This window comes from Brachypodium distachyon, chromosome 1 (genome assembly GCF_000005505.3).
Source record: "Brachypodium distachyon strain Bd21 chromosome 1, Brachypodium_distachyon_v3.0, whole genome shotgun sequence".
In the NCBI taxonomy this organism is placed as follows: domain Eukaryota; kingdom Viridiplantae; phylum Streptophyta; class Magnoliopsida; order Poales; family Poaceae; genus Brachypodium; species Brachypodium distachyon.
In genome coordinates this window covers 56,419,242-56,436,248 of record NC_016131.3, presented here as the reverse complement: position 1 = coordinate 56,436,248, position 17,007 = coordinate 56,419,242, and the positions used below count along the sequence as shown (strand labels likewise).

General features: G+C 43.3%; 3 protein-coding genes across 3 annotated transcripts; 1 reads left to right on the top strand and 2 right to left on the bottom strand.

Annotated features, from left to right (window-relative positions):
* Positions 1 to 794: 794 nt before the first annotated feature.
* Positions 795 to 2,050, bottom strand: LOC104582313 (transcription factor RLM1). Its single transcript, XM_010231772.2, has one exon. It carries the CDS (start codon positions 2,048 to 2,050, stop codon positions 950 to 952), a length of 1,101 nt encoding a protein of 366 aa, XP_010230074.1. The 3' UTR covers positions 795 to 949.
* Positions 2,051 to 8,528: 6,478 nt separating this feature from the next.
* Positions 8,529 to 9,650, bottom strand: LOC104581727 (pheromone receptor transcription activator). Its single transcript, XM_010230079.1, has one exon. The coding sequence runs from the start codon at positions 9,648 to 9,650 to the stop codon at positions 8,529 to 8,531; it is 1,122 nt and encodes a 373-aa protein (XP_010228381.1).
* A 3,842-nt stretch (positions 9,651 to 13,492) lies between these two features.
* LOC100844105 (thionin BTH7) lies at positions 13,493 to 14,263 on the top strand. The gene is made up of 3 exons (XM_003557549.4): positions 13,493 to 13,854; positions 13,956 to 14,027; positions 14,130 to 14,263. Exons 1-3 carry the CDS (start codon positions 13,611 to 13,613, stop codon positions 14,231 to 14,233), a joined length of 420 nt encoding a protein of 139 aa, XP_003557597.1. The 5' UTR covers positions 13,493 to 13,610; the 3' UTR covers positions 14,234 to 14,263.
* The last annotated feature ends 2,744 nt before the right edge of the window (positions 14,264 to 17,007 follow it).

Here is a 17,007-nt window from a genome sequence, read left to right as displayed (position 1 = left end):
AAAGAAAGGATAAATGAAATTTGTACATTTTCAAATCCTACACATCCAAATATATTACTATCTCCGGTCCAGTAAAACCTTTTATATTCGATTCAGCCAACCAAATAACAGAATTTCACAGCTTTTTTCACACATTTTCTTCCATCTAAAAGATGTTTTTATACATTTAATAACCAACAGAAGAACAAAACTACCATATAGAAACTGAGTGATGGCACACATTAGTCCATCTCGGAGAGAGGTAAATTGGCCCCTGGGAGCATTCGTGCATGTGCTCCTGGAATAAACTGTAAATTCAAAGAAAATTACAGATGTAAAAAACGTCCGAATAATTTTCACGTTTAATCAGTCATGTCTTCTGTGTGCTTGCAAGTTCTTCCCGAATTTTTTTTTTGTGTCTCCAGAAAAAATTTCGGCCGGTGTCCCAAAAAACAAAACTAATTCTACAGGACAACTATGTACTGATGCTCTTGCATGTCTCTTCGCTGGAAGTTCTACCTTTAGATGTTTGTTAGCTTCCAGTTAATTTAGCAACCATACCTCATGTGCACATGGTTCGTTGAATTAGTAAATCTTGACTCAAAATATGTTAGCTAGGTAGGTTCTCGCCAAAAAAGTTAGGTAGGACACCTTTTTTTGTAAATGCATGTTCCTATTTTCACTGTCAAGATATAAAACAAAAACCTTTTCAACAAAAATAATCTCAATTATTTACTTAGAATGTAAACACAAGCAATGTACGAATATATGTAAGGTTCATAGTTGCAAAACAAACATCTTGACTCAAGACCCATAATATCCAACTTAACATGTATATTGTTGCCTTGAAGGTATTACATAAAAGAAATAGCCTAAATGGAAAACATTTTAACTAATGGAAGCATAACTAGCTATTTCTGTAAAATAGCATTACGATGGCATCATTAACTAGAACCTAATGAAGTCCCTCTTATGCTGTGCCAACATCACCATCTTCCCCGCTAGAAGAAGATTGCGCCAGGCCATCAATCAATCCATCATTCCCCATGTGAACTTGGCCTAAATCAGTAGATTGATAACCCAAGTAACTATCCGTGTCTAGGAATCTCTCGCGCGGCTGATCAGAAAGAACATATGCCCATTGATCATATCCAAACGGATCATCGCCAACAAAGTCATTACCACCGGAGTAGACCTGAAAGGTTGAGTTAGGACCTGTGTTGTTCTGAACTGGATCCATTGTGTTAACGTTGTAAGGACTTGTATAGTTCTGAAGAGGTAACTCCAGCGATGGAGGTAACTCATGTAGTTGATAAGGAGTTGGTGGCGTTGAAGCCAGTGGTGTGGGCTGCAACATTCGTGGTACCTGCACAGAAAAAGGTGGTGCAACCTTGTTTTGTGGTACTGATGGTGGCAGAACCGGAGTCAATGATTGATGTGGAAGTAGGTGAGACCCCAATGGATGCAGCAGCGAAGGAGGAGTCTCAGCGCTACCCCATGGCGGAGCACTACTTGGTGGTACTAGGTTCAGTGACACGCTTGAATCACCAGTCATTTGTTCATGACCATGATCAAGTGGAGGTAGACGACCTCCAGTACCTTGCTGAACATGCAAGAGTTCATTGAAGAGCTTGGTCAGATCTTCAAGATTGAGATCTTCGTCCTTGGAGAAGAGATGATTTGCCACCATGACTGGATTCTCTTGTTGGATCTCCTTGATACACTGAGCAGACTGTTTTTTTCTCTTTTCCTCCACGTTGTTCTCTCTATCCAAACGAGACACCTCCCTCTGCAGCCATGAAATCCTGGTTTTCTTCGCCTCATCAGTCAATGGCTCTGGAGGTGGAACTCCTGACAGGAAGGCATGAATAATGGGGTCAGCTGATGGGGTTCCAAATGAGTGCATTTTTCTGCTGTCTGTCTCAAGGACGATAGCAACCCTCACGCCTGTGACAGCAGCTAGGTCACTAGCACCCTTGAATAGACCTAGACGTCTCTTGGAGAAGGTGACGCTGCGCTGTTCATCATTCTCGATGTACACGACACCCGACCGCCTTTCCTTCCTCGGCATACCTATTGGCATAGTCAAAAGAACAACGGTGAGTGTTACTACAAATAGCAACCTAGATATATAGAAGGGTCTTAAGGAAGCCATAACTTTACCTCTACTATTGGCTTGCTAAGAAATCAATATGAGATATGGATGTGTTCTTTATTTTTGAACTGATATGGCCGGATGTGTTCTGGTAAGAAAGAAGAGGTGGACTCCCTTATATAGGGTGAAAAGGGGTTGTAAGTAGACAGTTATCCCTCCAAGGATCCTATGCATGGCATGCGTAATTACATTTCGTGCAACATTGAAAATTAGTATCAAAACTCAGTGACAGGTGGGTCTTTATAGGACTGACAGGTCCATTAGTCAGAGACTATTATAGAATAATATGCTAGGATGTTTGGTACACACAACATACTTTTTGTGGGGTAGAAACGGAAGTTTGAGTTCATCCTTATCTATTCACCATATGCAGTCAACAATAGTCACTCTTAATTGTTTACCAAATATACATTAACTGCTACCTGTAAATTCTCATTCTTATTTAGAATCATTACCACGTTGATATATGAGTACACCCCACCTCCTTATTTAGAATCATTATCACGTTGGTTGTAATTAATGAGCGGTGGCAATGCCAAATGTTAAAATAGTATTTAGTTTACTTTATGTTTTTTGGAGAGTTTAAAAAATTGCGAGCGAACGATTTTATCTGCTAGTCATGATGTTTATATGCTACTAAAGGAGAATTTAGATGAATAACATATTTTGGAGTAACATTACATTTTGAATTTAGTGAGAGCAGTCATGTTGGCACCCGTGAAGAAAAAGCTCGGTTTATTGTAGTATCACATGAATCTCATATTGAGGTTGCTGTTTGTGTTTGACACTCCTGCACGATCAACAACTATTGATATACTATTCTTTGAGTGGAAGTTCTTCCTTAGGATACCAGCTTTTAGTTAACTAAACGAGCATAACTCATGTTGACGATATGTTAGTTAGGACATTTTTTAAATACATGTTCCTCTTTTCATCCTGGAGATGCAGTCCGTTTTTCGTGTATCAGTGTTCTGTTCTGTACACTGTACAGTAACACCATCCGTTACAAAGGTATTTCATTTAAATTTTTCCTATGGAGCGTTTCCAAATTTGCGAGTGACTCTATGTTGGTAACGTGTGTATATAATATTAATGGATCACTCAGATGAGATACGGATCTTTTTTATTATGATATCTTAGTAATTCAATGGCTAAACTACTCATTGCCGTCAGTTACAAAAAAATATATGTTTGCCGTAATATCGCATGTATGAATCTCGTATGGAGGCTGTTATTGTTTGTTATCGCATGTATGAATCTCGGGTGCAAGCGACAACTACTTATGCTTGTCTCTCGCATGGATCTATCTTAGAATTGTTTTTGCCTTCAGCTGCTAGCTAGTTTAACGAGCATAGCTCATGTTGCTAGTTGAATTAATAATCTTTACCCACAATATGTTCAGTAGGAAATTCTATTGATACATATTCCTCTTTTCGTCCTCAAGATATAGTTCTTCTTCTAACAAAGGAAAACATAAAAAAACATGAATAATGCATGATTATATGTAAGATGCACAGGCCAACTCCTAAGCCCATGGAAATGCTCCCTCCTCCCGTGCAAGACATGTTCCCTGCAGAATGGTGCAGCTGTGGCCACTATACCGGATGTTCCGAATGTTACGTTCGATGAGAAATATCTCGGTCTCCCCATCCCTGATCAGGATGGCCGGTTCCAGTCGCTGCAAACAAGAGGCTGAATGATTGGTCCGAAAAATACCTCTCTTCCAGTAGAGGTCTTGATTAAATCTGTGATCCAAGCTTTGCCCACTTAGGGTGTGTTTGGTTGTCTGCCTAGGGGTGGATGGGATAGGGATATCCACATTTTTCCTGGATGGCGTTCATTTGGTTGGGTGGATGGCATGGATATGGACAATCAGCTAGGAAGCATATTCCTCTCAGATGCTGGCTGAGCAAATCCCAGAAATTTGACCGGACGAGGCGAGCCAGGTAATAAATCAATTATGTAGTTTCATTTCTTAGTATAATTAATTCAAATGTACCAAAGTAACCAACTTGTCCCTCATGTTAGGAAAATATTACCTAGTTGATGCTGGGTATGGAGCCAAGCCGGGATTTTTGCCTCCTTTTCGTGGTGTGAGATACCATTTGAATGAGTGGGGAACAATCCTGTGCAAAATGAGAAGTTGTTCAACCTTAGGCATTCTTCTCTTCGAGTGACCGTAGAGCACGCATTTGGGTCACTCAAGAGGAGATTCAAAATACTTGATGATGCCACTCCATTCTTTCGCTTCCCAACTCAAGTGGACATTGTTGTAGCCTGCTGCATTATTCATAATTGGGTACTAGGTGATGAGATTGATGAATATATCATACCTGAAGATGAATGGCCACCTAATATTAATTATGCTTCATCTTCAAGTGGCCAAGCTCAAGAGCATGCTTATATGGTTAATTTTAGGCAGGGAATAGCCGATCAAATGTGGCAAGCCCGAGAGAACTACATTGCCAATAATGTGTAATTGTTCATTGTGAACCTATTTGTATTTGTGAACCCAATGTACAATGGTACTATTATAATGTTATTTGTTGGAGTTTATGGACTGAATTGAGTTTGCAAGTGTATGTGTTTGACCTGCCTAACTTTGTAGGAAATGGATGTTGAAGGATCCAAAGGGGGTGGTCAAGTGTGTTGGACACCTCCAATGTCTTCATTCATGCTTAATCACTTATTTAATTTGGTGGCTGGTGGTGTGAGAACATCTCATGGTTTCAAGACCGTGCACCTCAATGCTTGTGCTAAAGCTTTGAATGATCATTTCAAGACTACTGTGACTGGAGCTCAGGTGTATAATCACAATAGGACATGGAAGAGGAAGTGGCAGCGAATAGCAAAACTCAAGAAACTGAGTGCTGCATTGTGGGATGAAGACAAGTGTATGATTGTTCTTGATCATGAGCATTACACGGGTCATATTAAGGTATGTACATGCTGGAATTACTTTGCTATTGTCCAACTAGTTGCTGGAATCAGTTTTGAATGTCACAAACTTGCTGGAATTTACTTTGCTATTGTCCAAATAGTTGCTGGAATCAGTTTTAAATGTCACAAACTTGCTGGAATTACATTGCTATTGTCCAAATAGTTGCTGGAATCAGTTTTAAATGCCACAAACTTGCTGGAATTAATATGCTATTGTCTACTAGGATAACAAAGGAGATGAGCCGTACCTAAACAAAACTCTTGAGCATTATAATGAGATGGTTACAATCTATGGCAATTGTATGGCTACTGGAGATTATGCAAAGGGCTCAAGTGAACCACTAGCCACTGATTTCGTGGATGTTGAAGATGATGAACCTGCCAATGTTAATGCTTCACCACCTCCTAATGAAAAAGTTACTCATTCATACAATGTTGGTGAGTCATCTGCCTCTAGGCCCTCAAAAAGGACAAAGACAACACAATATGAGGAACAAGGCTTAGGACCAACACTTGTAGCTGTGGGTGAAAGGCTAGTTGTGGCCATAGAGAAAAATGTTAGCAACGACAACACCCCCGAGGGTCTTTGGGATAACATGAAGACACTTCCAACATTTGGTAGGGATTTTCTTGCTCATTACTACGCCTATTTGGTTGAAAATCCACGAATTGCGAGGGCATTCCACACCTTGGATCATGATGAGAAGATGGTTTGGGTTGCTAGGTATGTTAGAAATAACATTCCTTCTCACCCCGAGGCTAACCCTCATGAATGAAGTCATATGTATCGGTTGCATGCCATATTTTGTTGTTGACCCAAAACAATGAACTTGGGGCATTATGACTTATGCTTTTGTTGTGAACCAATGGATGTATGACTTAAAACTTGCTGGTATGTAATGATGATGGTGGTATCTTGTTGGTATGTAATGTTCACGGTGATACCTTGTATATGTTTGTGCGTGTGCTTGATGGTATCTTGCCGAAAATATCTTGTGTGTACAAAGTTAGTATTGTTGAATCCAAGTTAGTATTTTATAACTTATTCATATTTAGTGTGTTCATATCTTGTTCATATCCACAACCTCATATCCACCCTATCCACTCAACCAAATAGAAACTGGACTCGTCCTATCCATATCTCATCAATCTCACCAAACAAGAACCCGGCTCATCCAACTTAGACAACCAAACACTAAAACTGGATATGCCTAGCCAGCCCATCCATGGCTATCCCTATCCAGCTTAGCTCGCCCGTGAAACAAACGCACCCTTACTCGATGAGTGTCTTTAAGTTTTCTAAAGGCCTTTGTGAGGATTTGGAACAGCTAACTAGGAACTTTTGGTGGGGAGATGAGCAAAACGGAAGGAAAATTCACTAGCTCTCATGGGATAGAATGTCACACCCCAAAGCAAAAGGTGGTATTGGATTCTGGGATCGTTCAACCAAGCTCTTTTGGTGAAGCAAGCGCGTGGCGTCTTCTTGACAAACCGGACAGCTTCTGTGGCCGGTTCATCAAATCTAGGTACTTTCTCCATGGAAACCTTCTGTACACACTTTTATAGAGTCTTCTTTCCCGGTTTGTTAGGGCATCAAACACGGCCTGGACCTGCTGAAGAAAGGGTATAATTTGTTAGAATAATCTTGTTTCTGAGTAGTCTAAGTTGGTTTCTTAATTCAATTTAGGAAACTCAGAGTTTGATCATGTTACTTGTTTAGTCAAGTTGTAGTCAGGCTTTGTTTGCTGGCCGTGTCTGAGTAGTAGTAGAGTCTTAGGTGCTTGCCGTTAGGTTTCCAGTTTGAGTTTGATTAAGTGCTAGTCCGATAGTACTTTGGTCATCGCTCTGTGCATATGAATACATGTAACAGGTCGTGAGTTCTTCGTAAGATGTGGGATTTGTGAGAAGAGAAATAATCAAAAGAGCTAGAGGCACGCAGGTGCCTCTGGACAAATAATTTTGTGATCGTGTGCGTGCGACATCTAAGTTTTTCATGTGATTAATCTTGGAGCAAAACCAGACGCATCGGGAATGGTCAGTCGACTGTTTTATTTGGATGGATAATTGGTTTCTCACACCAGGCTATGACGCGTGTCTGACCTTATTAGCTTTGCACCTGGAATGAACAGGCAGTACGACGCATGAGGTGGATACCATCCTCTAGATCAAGCTCCCTCCCCAGCTAGATAACGATGTTCTGGCTTGGTTCCCCAGAAAAGACGGGTGTTGTCACAGATTGGCGATGGAAGAGAAAGAAACGGCAACTGCTGGGAATTCTAGTAGCCCGGATGGGAACCGATCTCTGTGCTGTGATCTGAAATCAAACGTGCCTCCAAAACTCCGTGATATTTGCACGGGAAACTTGCGACAAATTCACTTGCAGTTCAAGAAGTACGGAGTTGCCACCTGAAGAAAAGTAAGTCATGTTTGTTCTGTTAATCTGTTTGTGGCAACTCAGGCCTGAGTGGCAACGGTATTGAAAGCAGCTAATTTCATGCTATCATGTCCTGCCCGAAGGCTTTAGCGCTTCGTCAATGCATGCGCCAGGATTGGTTGCTACCTGGCATTCGTCTGGAATGTGATTGCCAGAACTGAATTGCTGGCGAGCGGGCTGCCGAGGTCGACCGATGGATCACCTGTGTGCTTTCGTCTTCGTGAGCTTGCTATGCGCTTGAGAGGTTCTAGAGAGAGTAGGGGCCGTTTGCAACGAAGGTATAGATCCCACAGGATATTTTTTTTTCACGGGAAAGAAAACATGACCTCATTTTTTTTAGCAAGCACGAAGCAACTCTCACTGTTCTATCACACCAGCTCACCACGAAAAATTCCTACAATTTCTTTTGCTGCGTTCCAAATGTTTTTTCTGTTCCAACCCTATGCTTTCAATTCCCGTATAATCTCAGATGCATGCTCGTCAATTCCCGTATAATCTCAGATGCATGCTCGTCAATTCCCGTACTTTTCCTATTCCTATGTTTTTCAGGGCTTGCTCACAGCTTTGCCACCATGCGAGGGAGAAGGTGTCTTCTGGTTTGTTGCCAGCTGGTTCGATCCCTGGACCTGTCCGGGACGTACTTGATCCTATCTATACGATTGTTTAATCGCCCAGCTAATTGATTGCCTTTTCCCAATAAAAATAAAAATATGTAAGGGTCAGACTTGTAACACAAACTTTTTTTTGAGGAGTCTCCCCATCTGAATAATATTACTCAAAACGAGAAAGTTACAGGGTAGAAAGATAGACACGCCAAGAATCGGCGACTACCTTTACAAACTTCATGACTCAAGACCCAAAACATTCAAATTAACATGCATATTCTTGCCCTGAAGATGTTAAACAAAATAGCCTAAATGACAAACATTTCAACTAATGAAAAGGATAACTAGCTATTTCTGTCGACATAGCATTATGAATTTATTATGGCAGCATGAACTAGAACCTACTGAAGCCCCCTTATGATCTGCCAACATCATCATCTTCCCCACTAGAAGGAGATTGTGCCAACTCATCAATCAGTCCATCATTTCCCATGTGAGCTTGGCCAACATCAGTACCATGAAAGCCCAGGTTACCATCCATCTCTAGGAATCTCTCGTAGTACGGCTGATCAGAAAGAGGATATGCCCATTGGTCATAGCCAAACGGATCTTGCCCAACAATGGCATTACCACCAGAGTAGACCAACTGTGCTGATTCCTCCACATTATGCTGAAAGGTTGAGTTCAGGCCTGTGTTGTTCTGAGCTGGATCCATTGTGCTGTAAGGACTAGTATAGTTCTGAAGAGGTAACTCCAGCGATGGAGGTAACTCAGGCAGTTGATAAGGATCAGTTGGTGGTGTTGAAACCAGTGGCGCGGGCTGCAACATTTGTGGTACCTGCACAGGAAAAGGTGGTGCCAACATGCTTTGTGGTACTGATGGTGACGGAGCCGGAGGAAGTGCACCATGTGGAAGTATGTCTGACCCTAATGGATGCAGAAGCGAAGGAGGAGTCTCAGTGCTACCCCATAATGGAACACTTGGTGGTACTAGGTTCAATGACACGCTTGAACCACCAATCATTTGTTGATGACCATGATCAAGTGGGGGTAGACGACCTCCAGTACCTTGCTGAACAAGCAAGAGTTCATTGAAGAGATTGGTCAGATCTTCAAGATTGAGATCTTCGTCCTTGGAGAAGAGATGATTGGCCACCATGCCTGGATTCTCTTGTTGGATCTCCTTGATACGCTGAACAACGAGTTTTTTTCTCTTTTGCTCCGAGGTGTTCTCTCTATCCAAACGAGACACCTCGCTCTGCAGCCATGAAATCCTGGTACTCATCACCTCATCAGTCAACGGCTCTGGTGGTGGAACTCCTGACAGGAAGGCATGAATGATGGGGTCAGCTGATGGGGTTCCAAATGAGTGCATTTTTGTGCTGTCTGTCTCAAGGACGATAGCAACCCTCGCGCCTGTGACAGCAGCGAGGTCGCTAGCACCCTTGAATAGACCTAGACGTCTCTTGGAGAAGGTGACGCTGCGCTCATCATCATTCTCGATGTACACGACACCCGACCGCCTTTCCCTTGGCATACCTATTGGCATAATAAAAAAGGACAACAGTGAGTGTTTACTACAAATAGCTAGCTTGATACAAGGGTCTTTAGGAAGCCAAAGATTTACCTCTACTATTGGCTTGCTATAAAATCAATATGAGAGATGGATGCGTTGTGGTTAGAAACAAGAGGTAGACTCCCTTATATAGGGTGAAAAAGGGTTGTGAGGAGAAATTTCTCCAAGGATCCTATGGTGTGCATAATTATGTTTCGTTGAACATTGCAAATTTCTATCTGAAGTCGCTAACAGGTGGGTCCCCCTTTGTATAGGAATGACAGGTCCATTAGTCAGAGACTAATATAGAATAGTATGCTAGAAAGTTTGGTACGCACACGCCATACTTTTTTGTGAGGTGGAAATGGAATTTTTAGTTCATCCTTATCTATACAGAAAAAACCTTCAATCTTTAATGAGCACTAAGACGATATGGAGTCAACAATAGTCGCTCTTAATTATTCACCAAATATACATGACCGCTACATATATTTACGTTCACATTCTTATTTATAATAATTACCATGCATGCTGATATGTATGCATACATGGTAATCATTAATGACCCAAAAACCTTTTCATTAAATTTATACCACGATATATATGGTTATCCAAAAAGTTACCGATTATAATGGTTATCCAAATCCTTGTACTGAATTGCATGAAAATTCTTTAATAGTCCCATTATTTGCATCCAAATCTAGCCATGTGATATATGCATACATGTACAAGACTGAAGAATAAATGATACATGCAAGAAGCGTATAGGGGTGTAGGATATGTCTCACTTTACATTTCAGTCCATTTCCATTTGGAAGTATTCTATAATGTTCATTTACCTAACTCAATTTTATATATTACTCCTCAAACCCAGCCCCAAGTATAATGTTTTGCTTGAGTCTTGGTCCATGCATGTATGTAAGAGTCTACTCTTTTTTCTTTTCTTTTACAGCTATGCAAGAGTCTACTTGATTATCAGCAACATGAAGAGTGCCTATCCGGAACGAGCCGATGAAACCTAATTTTCTAAGGAAAATCCACAATGGCATAACCAAGTTAAGCATGTAACGTCGTGGTCAATTTCAACATCACCTTAAATCTTTTGAACTGATCTCATGATGTCCCTTTTTTTAATCCAGATCCAGTGCACTAGCCATCTCTTTTCCCCTTCTATCTATATCGACCGACATCGTTCTTAAAGAAAAAGTAACCTTCAGGTAAAGACTATTCAACAAAAAACCACAAATGGTCTAGAACTGATCATGATTTGCACAACCATCTTCGTGGGAGTCCGAGCAGCAGGATGAGGAGGGGTCGCAAGCGCGTCGAGGATGCCGCAAAGGCAGTCGCCAATGGGAGGCAGTAGTTACCTAGGAATAGTTTAGCGTATATGTTTTAATTTTGGTTTATTTTTATCGAATGTACAATTTTCACTATGATTTTATTATCTCTCTTTTGAATCATGTAATGTAGCTGTGTGCATAAACAGCTTCTGTTTTTTTTGTTGCAAAACATGCTATGCTAAAAAGCACTCACGGGTGGTAATAAGTTGGTATCCACGTAAGGAAACACAGTTATCCAGATGGTGTGAGTAGTGGGTTATGGTCACTAGGCCAAAAATTTGGCAATTTCTTGTCTAGGGTGTGTTAAAACCCCTTGACAGAAAATATATATGGTCTTTGTTTCAATAGCCAGCCTTAGTTTTTCTTTCTTTTGCCAACTCATGGAGAAATAAAACGTACACTCTGACGCGTAACCAATCTTTTCTAGCCATTTTTTGGGTAGGGGCAAGCTTTTGCTTAAACCAACACACTCTGACGTACCTAAGCAGCACGGTCTGTATATTAATTGGCGCCACATTCATATATATTGAAGCAAATTGTTTTTTTTCTTTTGAGATGTTGAAGCAAATTGTTGGCCATGCTAGCTGCGGCATCGATCGGGAGCAGCTGGCCGGGTGGCATTGATGCCGTCGATCACGTTGTTTGTTTTACAAACAGAGATATTGATCTACAGATCGAGCATGTGCAGCTGTGCGTGCCTAGCTTATATAATTCTGGTGGAACAAGAACGTAATGGATATACTGGATAGCGTTATCTACTCCTTGAATGCATTCATTGGTCGGTGCCCCATGGACCATTGTGATCTATAACTAGATTTTTACTACCATGGCGAGCAAATCATCTCGATCTACCGTATTATTGATGGTCCTCTCACGCTATCCAGCACACTGCATACTTCAATGACCTAAGTCGCGCTATATTTTATCGTGTTGGGCTGGGAACTACCGTATGATTGAAGGAGGAGGATATGCGACCATGGACAAGGCACTACCGGAAACTCATTGGTTCCGAGTGCATTTTATCATGCACTCAGTAACTACGCATGTAAGTCGAGCGCGGCAAGAAAAAACATTTGGCAGAAAACAAGATGGTCGGCATATTTTGCCATGGTTCATGATAATGTAACCATTTCTTGCATAGAGCTGCCCTAAACAACTCTGGTTGGATCCGACCCATTAAAGATGATCCATCTCCTCAGGTCCTTGCTCACTTCCTCGCCTTATGGGACAGATTGCAGCAGCTTATTCTCAGGGATATGTCGATGACCGCCTGATTTGGAAGTTCACTTCTTCTGGTGAGTACTCTGCTGCGAGCGCATACCATCATCAATTCATTGGCAGGATCGGGACGCCGGAGTTCAAGCTGATTTGGAGAACCAGGATCCCTCCCAAGATTAAGATCACGGCTTGGCTCGCTTGTCTTGCAGATGTCTCACCGCGGATCGCTTGGCAGTCCGTAATATCCAACATAATCCAACATGTCTGCTTTGTTTCTGCCACCCAGAGACTGCCATCCATGTTTTCTCGACTTGCACCTTCTCAAAGCAGGTCTGGAGCCTCTTCCAGCATCGCCTCTCGCTTGCTCCTCTGATTGCCAATGCTTTGCCGGCCTGTTCCTTGCTTCAGTGGTGGAGCTCCATGACTGGCTCACTCATGTCTAATGCCGACAAGGAGAACCTAAACGGGCTGATCATGATCTCTTGGTGGTTCATCTGGATTGAAAGAAATAATCGTGTCTTCAATGCTACTGCGATGATTCCCACCAAAATCGCCAATGAAGTGAGGCTTTGCCAAGCTACGAATTCCTTTATACCTTCTTCTAATTTGTTCTAGTCGCTCTAGCCTCTCTAGTCTTTCTCTCTTCATGTTCTCCTGTACTCGTCTTGTTTTTTTTCCTGAGCGAAAGCGCTTCTGTAAATTCCAACTCTTAGTTAATTGATTCGGCGCTGCCGTTTTCGTCAAAAATTTCTTACATAGAGGTGCATCTTGCCGTGTCAAACAATATTGCCAAATTGGCTTACAATTTTTTTGTTTTTAAAAATAATTTTTCATTTTCTAAATGCCAAAAGTGGGACATTTTGTGAAGCAAGTGCAAGTAATATAGTTTAAAATGGCACCTCTCAAATTTTCACACAAAGTAGACCATATTTAATTTCTGTCTAAATATTTTCAATTTTCTGTCTTTCTAGCTAATTTTCCATTTAAATGAACTTCCATCAATTTCTCAACATTAATTCAAATTTGAACAACCACTACTTCACAAACAAGCCCCAGTGGCGGTTGGCTAGAACCGAAATGGGCATATTTGTCTCTCTAAAGACTGTGAATGCTGGAGTGATAAAACATAGAGTACTGTATGTCATGACCCATTAGAGGGACGGTGTGAGTGAGACAACCGACCATTTACTCGCCAAGACCGGAATTCTGGGCCAATCATCTCTCGCTCTATAAATACATGTTCTGGGCCATTTGTCTCTCTAAAGACCATCATCTCTCGCTCTATAAATAAAAGTCATGCGTCGTCTGAGACAATCCATGAATCCAAGCTAGCCATTTCTCAGTCGATCTTCCTTTCGACAGACAGCAAAATCAGCCAGCCATGGGAAGCAACAATGGTCTTAGGAGTGTGATCATTTGTGTCCTCCTACTGGGGCTAGTTCTGGGGCAGGTCCAAGTAGAGGGAAAGAGTTGCTGCAAAACCACGACGGCAAGAAACTGCTACAACGTCTGCCGTTTCACAGGGGCTTCCAGACTAGCCTGCGCAAATATTTGTGGATGTACGATCACAAGTGGCACAACATGTCCAAATGACCTTCGTAAAATGCTCCTTCTTCTCGACTCCAGTAAAGAAAACTCACTCTTAATTAGTTTCAAACTTGTTGATTATCTCCTGCAAATAGTTAAGTAGCTATTTACATACCAGTTATTTAATTTACTTCGGCAGGTGAAGTACCAGATGCCACTAAGTACTGCAACCTCGGATGTCGCTCTAGCGTGTGTGACAACATGAACCACGGTATTTATTCTTTTAGTTTTAATTTAATTATGTCAGATAATTAATCTTTTAACAAATTTTTGTGCTGGATATATATAGATAATGTATACTGTTTTGATCCAGATTTTCATGGCGCAGAGACGAAAATCGATGAGGAACTCTGCCGCAATGCATGTGCAAGTTTCTGTAACGGGGATGCGGTCGTTAATGCATCCGCTGAAGAATAATCATGCATGATGTCCAATGCCAAGGTTATGTTGTTACTTCATGTTCAATAAATTTGGATCCAATCAGTGTATCCAAGCATGTCTCGTGTAATTTATGGATGTTGGTTTTTCTTGTTTCAATAAGAGTCATCATCATGATGAATATATTTGTATCCCTTGGCAAATTAATACAACAGCTAAAAGCATGCATTTAATTTCTGTTACATTTCAGTTTTTACTCTCTTATTTTGTTTGTGTTTCCTTTTGTACTTTTTTGTTTTCCTAATTTTTTTACATTTGGATCTTATGTTTTGACGTGGAACAACGTATGTAATTGCGATAATACATACAATACGCTACTTCTCGCATTTAATTAGTGTTAGATGGGATCACCAATAACTGTGTTGCGATTGGAATTGAGTGGCAGACAACAGATCGATGAAACACAAAGGGTTTTGTGCTGCTTAAACTGGCGCAACTTTATTTCTGTTTTTTCCCCCTTCTTCCTCTTATTCAACAGGAAACTTCACCGTAAACAACTGTGTGTCCACTACATCTACACAACCCGGAATCGTTGCGCAACAAACTGAATGGGACCTGGGACGAACACAGAAATCGTGGGCTCATGCAAGGTCTATGTCGTGGTGGTGTCACGGCAGATGCCATAGGATGGTTTAACTTGGAGCCGATGGATGATGCAGGATCCGGAGGAGGGAGGACGTGAAGGAAAACACGCACAAATTACACTAGCACACACGGATCTACCCAGGTTGGGAGCCCTCTTGTCGAGGTAATACTCCTACTCCTGCTTTCTTGTATTGGCCGGGATACACCAGCTTTACAATGGCGCACCTTGAGCTGTATTCTTAAGGAAGAAGAAGAAGAAGGAGAAAACCCTAGATGTCTAAGTGCACCCTTTGTCCTCTTGAGAGGGGTAAGGTTCTATTTATAGGCCGCCTATGTCACACTGACATGTGGGCCGAGTCTAACGTCATCTTTCTTGGGCCCTGCCGGGCACGCGGCTTGGTTCCCTCCCGGTAGCACCGTAGGGGACAAGACAACTTTACTTTTCCCTGACGCCCTGCAGAAAGTACCGCTATCCTCTGCCGGCTTCCGTCAGAGATTCTCTTTTGGTGCTTCCTCTCTGTAGTCGCCTGGCGCTGGTACGTAGGCGCTGACTGCTTTTTCTGAGATAATGATGACGCTGCTTTACCTTGCACCGCGTGGTCAGGATAAGACCGTTGAGAGATCTTGGCCATCGCCGAGATCAAGGTGCTCGTCCTTATTCTGCAAACTCATAAAACAATGCAGTCATGCCGGCATACCTCCAGGATGCCGGCTTAGTGTTAGTTTGACTCTATGATGCCGGCATACGAAACCATGCCGGCTTTGCCTGCGTCATCTCGGCTAGAGTTGTGTCGCCATGACCCTATCCGGGGTCATCCCCCCGACACTAGTCCCTGAAGCTGTTACGGTCCGGCAGAGAAGAATGTCGGGCCGCGACAGTTTCCCATAGACAGACCACCAACGCCTACTTGGGCTTAGCCGAGAAGGATGCCGAGACAATCCCAGGTTCTCCTAGCCGAGATCAACTCATTCCGACATTTCGAGTTGGCGTGCTTATCCAGCCCTTAGCCGAGATTTTTTCTTCTCCATAGCCGACAGTGAAAACTCATTTCTGCCGATATAGATGCCACTTGTGACTTGGATAATGCACTCCTTTAAACTAACGGGAGGATAAGGCAGGAGTTACTGCCATTGCGCTTTTTGAGGCGTGTCGTCGCTCGGTGCTCCGACACCGGGGGCGTGCAGCCACGTCCCCCTTTTAGGTTCGGTAGGGGCGTCTGGGGCGGAGACCCGGTTATCGCCGGGACGGTCGATGAGGCCCTAGGGGGCCGGTGAGACCAAGTGCCAAGAGGGCGCGCTAGTACCAGAACAAATGCACACCCGTTTTTACTCAGGTTCAGGCCACCCGGAGGTGTAAAACCCTACGTCCTGCCTGTCTGAACTGATATTGATTGCGGATCAAGCATTTACAAGTTCTTGCCGGGCCAGTTCCTGGGCTTCCTCTCAATGTCTAAGTACTCCTTGCTACTCTCTGCTTGCTGTCTACCGGAACCAACTGATCAACTCACTATCCTCCCAACTGTCTGACCCGTCAACCCTCTAACCCCCTTGACCGTTGGCATGGGTCCTCCTTTTATACACAAGGGGATGCCACATGTGCCACGGTGCGTGGGCTACAAGTGTCCAACGGGGAGGCACGCAACTCTCCCCGGTGAGCTGGTGGCATGCATGGGTGCCACCTCCGCTGCTAGGGGCCTAAGACCCTAGCGTAGGATTGGACAACCACTGTTCCTTGGATCGGACGGGTAACTACCCGTCGGTCGGCTCGTTTACTGAGCCGCACGCCTTACTCCTTGCCTTGGTGGGACCGCGCGTTCCGCGCCCGCCACGCGCCCGTGCGGCGCTGCCCAGTGGGCCCCACGACCTGAGGCGGGGGCACGCGTCTGGGAACCCCCAGTCCCCGCAAGTCGGCCCGGGAAGCACCGGGGCCCAGCGCACCTGGGAACCTCCTCCCGGGAAGCAGCTTCCCGGGAGGTGTCTAAGCGGGAATATTTCCTGAAGCCCCGCTAGCCCCTTTCGGGCTGGTAGCTTGCCGGGAAGCTCGTCGGCGCTCCCCGGGATGAGACCTTCCCGGGAACCCGGGGGAGGGGCCCACGCGTCGCGCAGCGGTGGTATCCCGGGTGCCACTGGTGCGACAAGGCGAGCGCGTCGTCCCATCGGACAGTAAA

Bases quoted from the DNA above. Each gene is read 5' to 3' on its own strand.
- LOC104582313 (XM_010231772.2), bottom strand. From the start codon at position 2,050: ATGCCGAGGAAGGAAAGGCGGTCGGGTGTCGTGTACATCGAGAATGAT.
- LOC104581727 (XM_010230079.1), bottom strand. From the start codon at position 9,650: ATGCCAAGGGAAAGGCGGTCGGGTGTCGTGTACATCGAGAATGATGAT.
- LOC100844105 (XM_003557549.4), top strand. From the start codon at position 13,611: ATGGGAAGCAACAATGGTCTTAGGAGTGTGATCATTTGTGTCCTCCTA. The intron at 13,855-13,955 runs GTAAAGAAAACT...TTACTTCGGCAG, and splicing joins GCTCCTTCTTCTCGACTCCA to GTGAAGTACCAGATGCCACT. The intron at 14,028-14,129 runs GTATTTATTCTT...GTTTTGATCCAG, and splicing joins GTGTGACAACATGAACCACG to ATTTTCATGGCGCAGAGACG.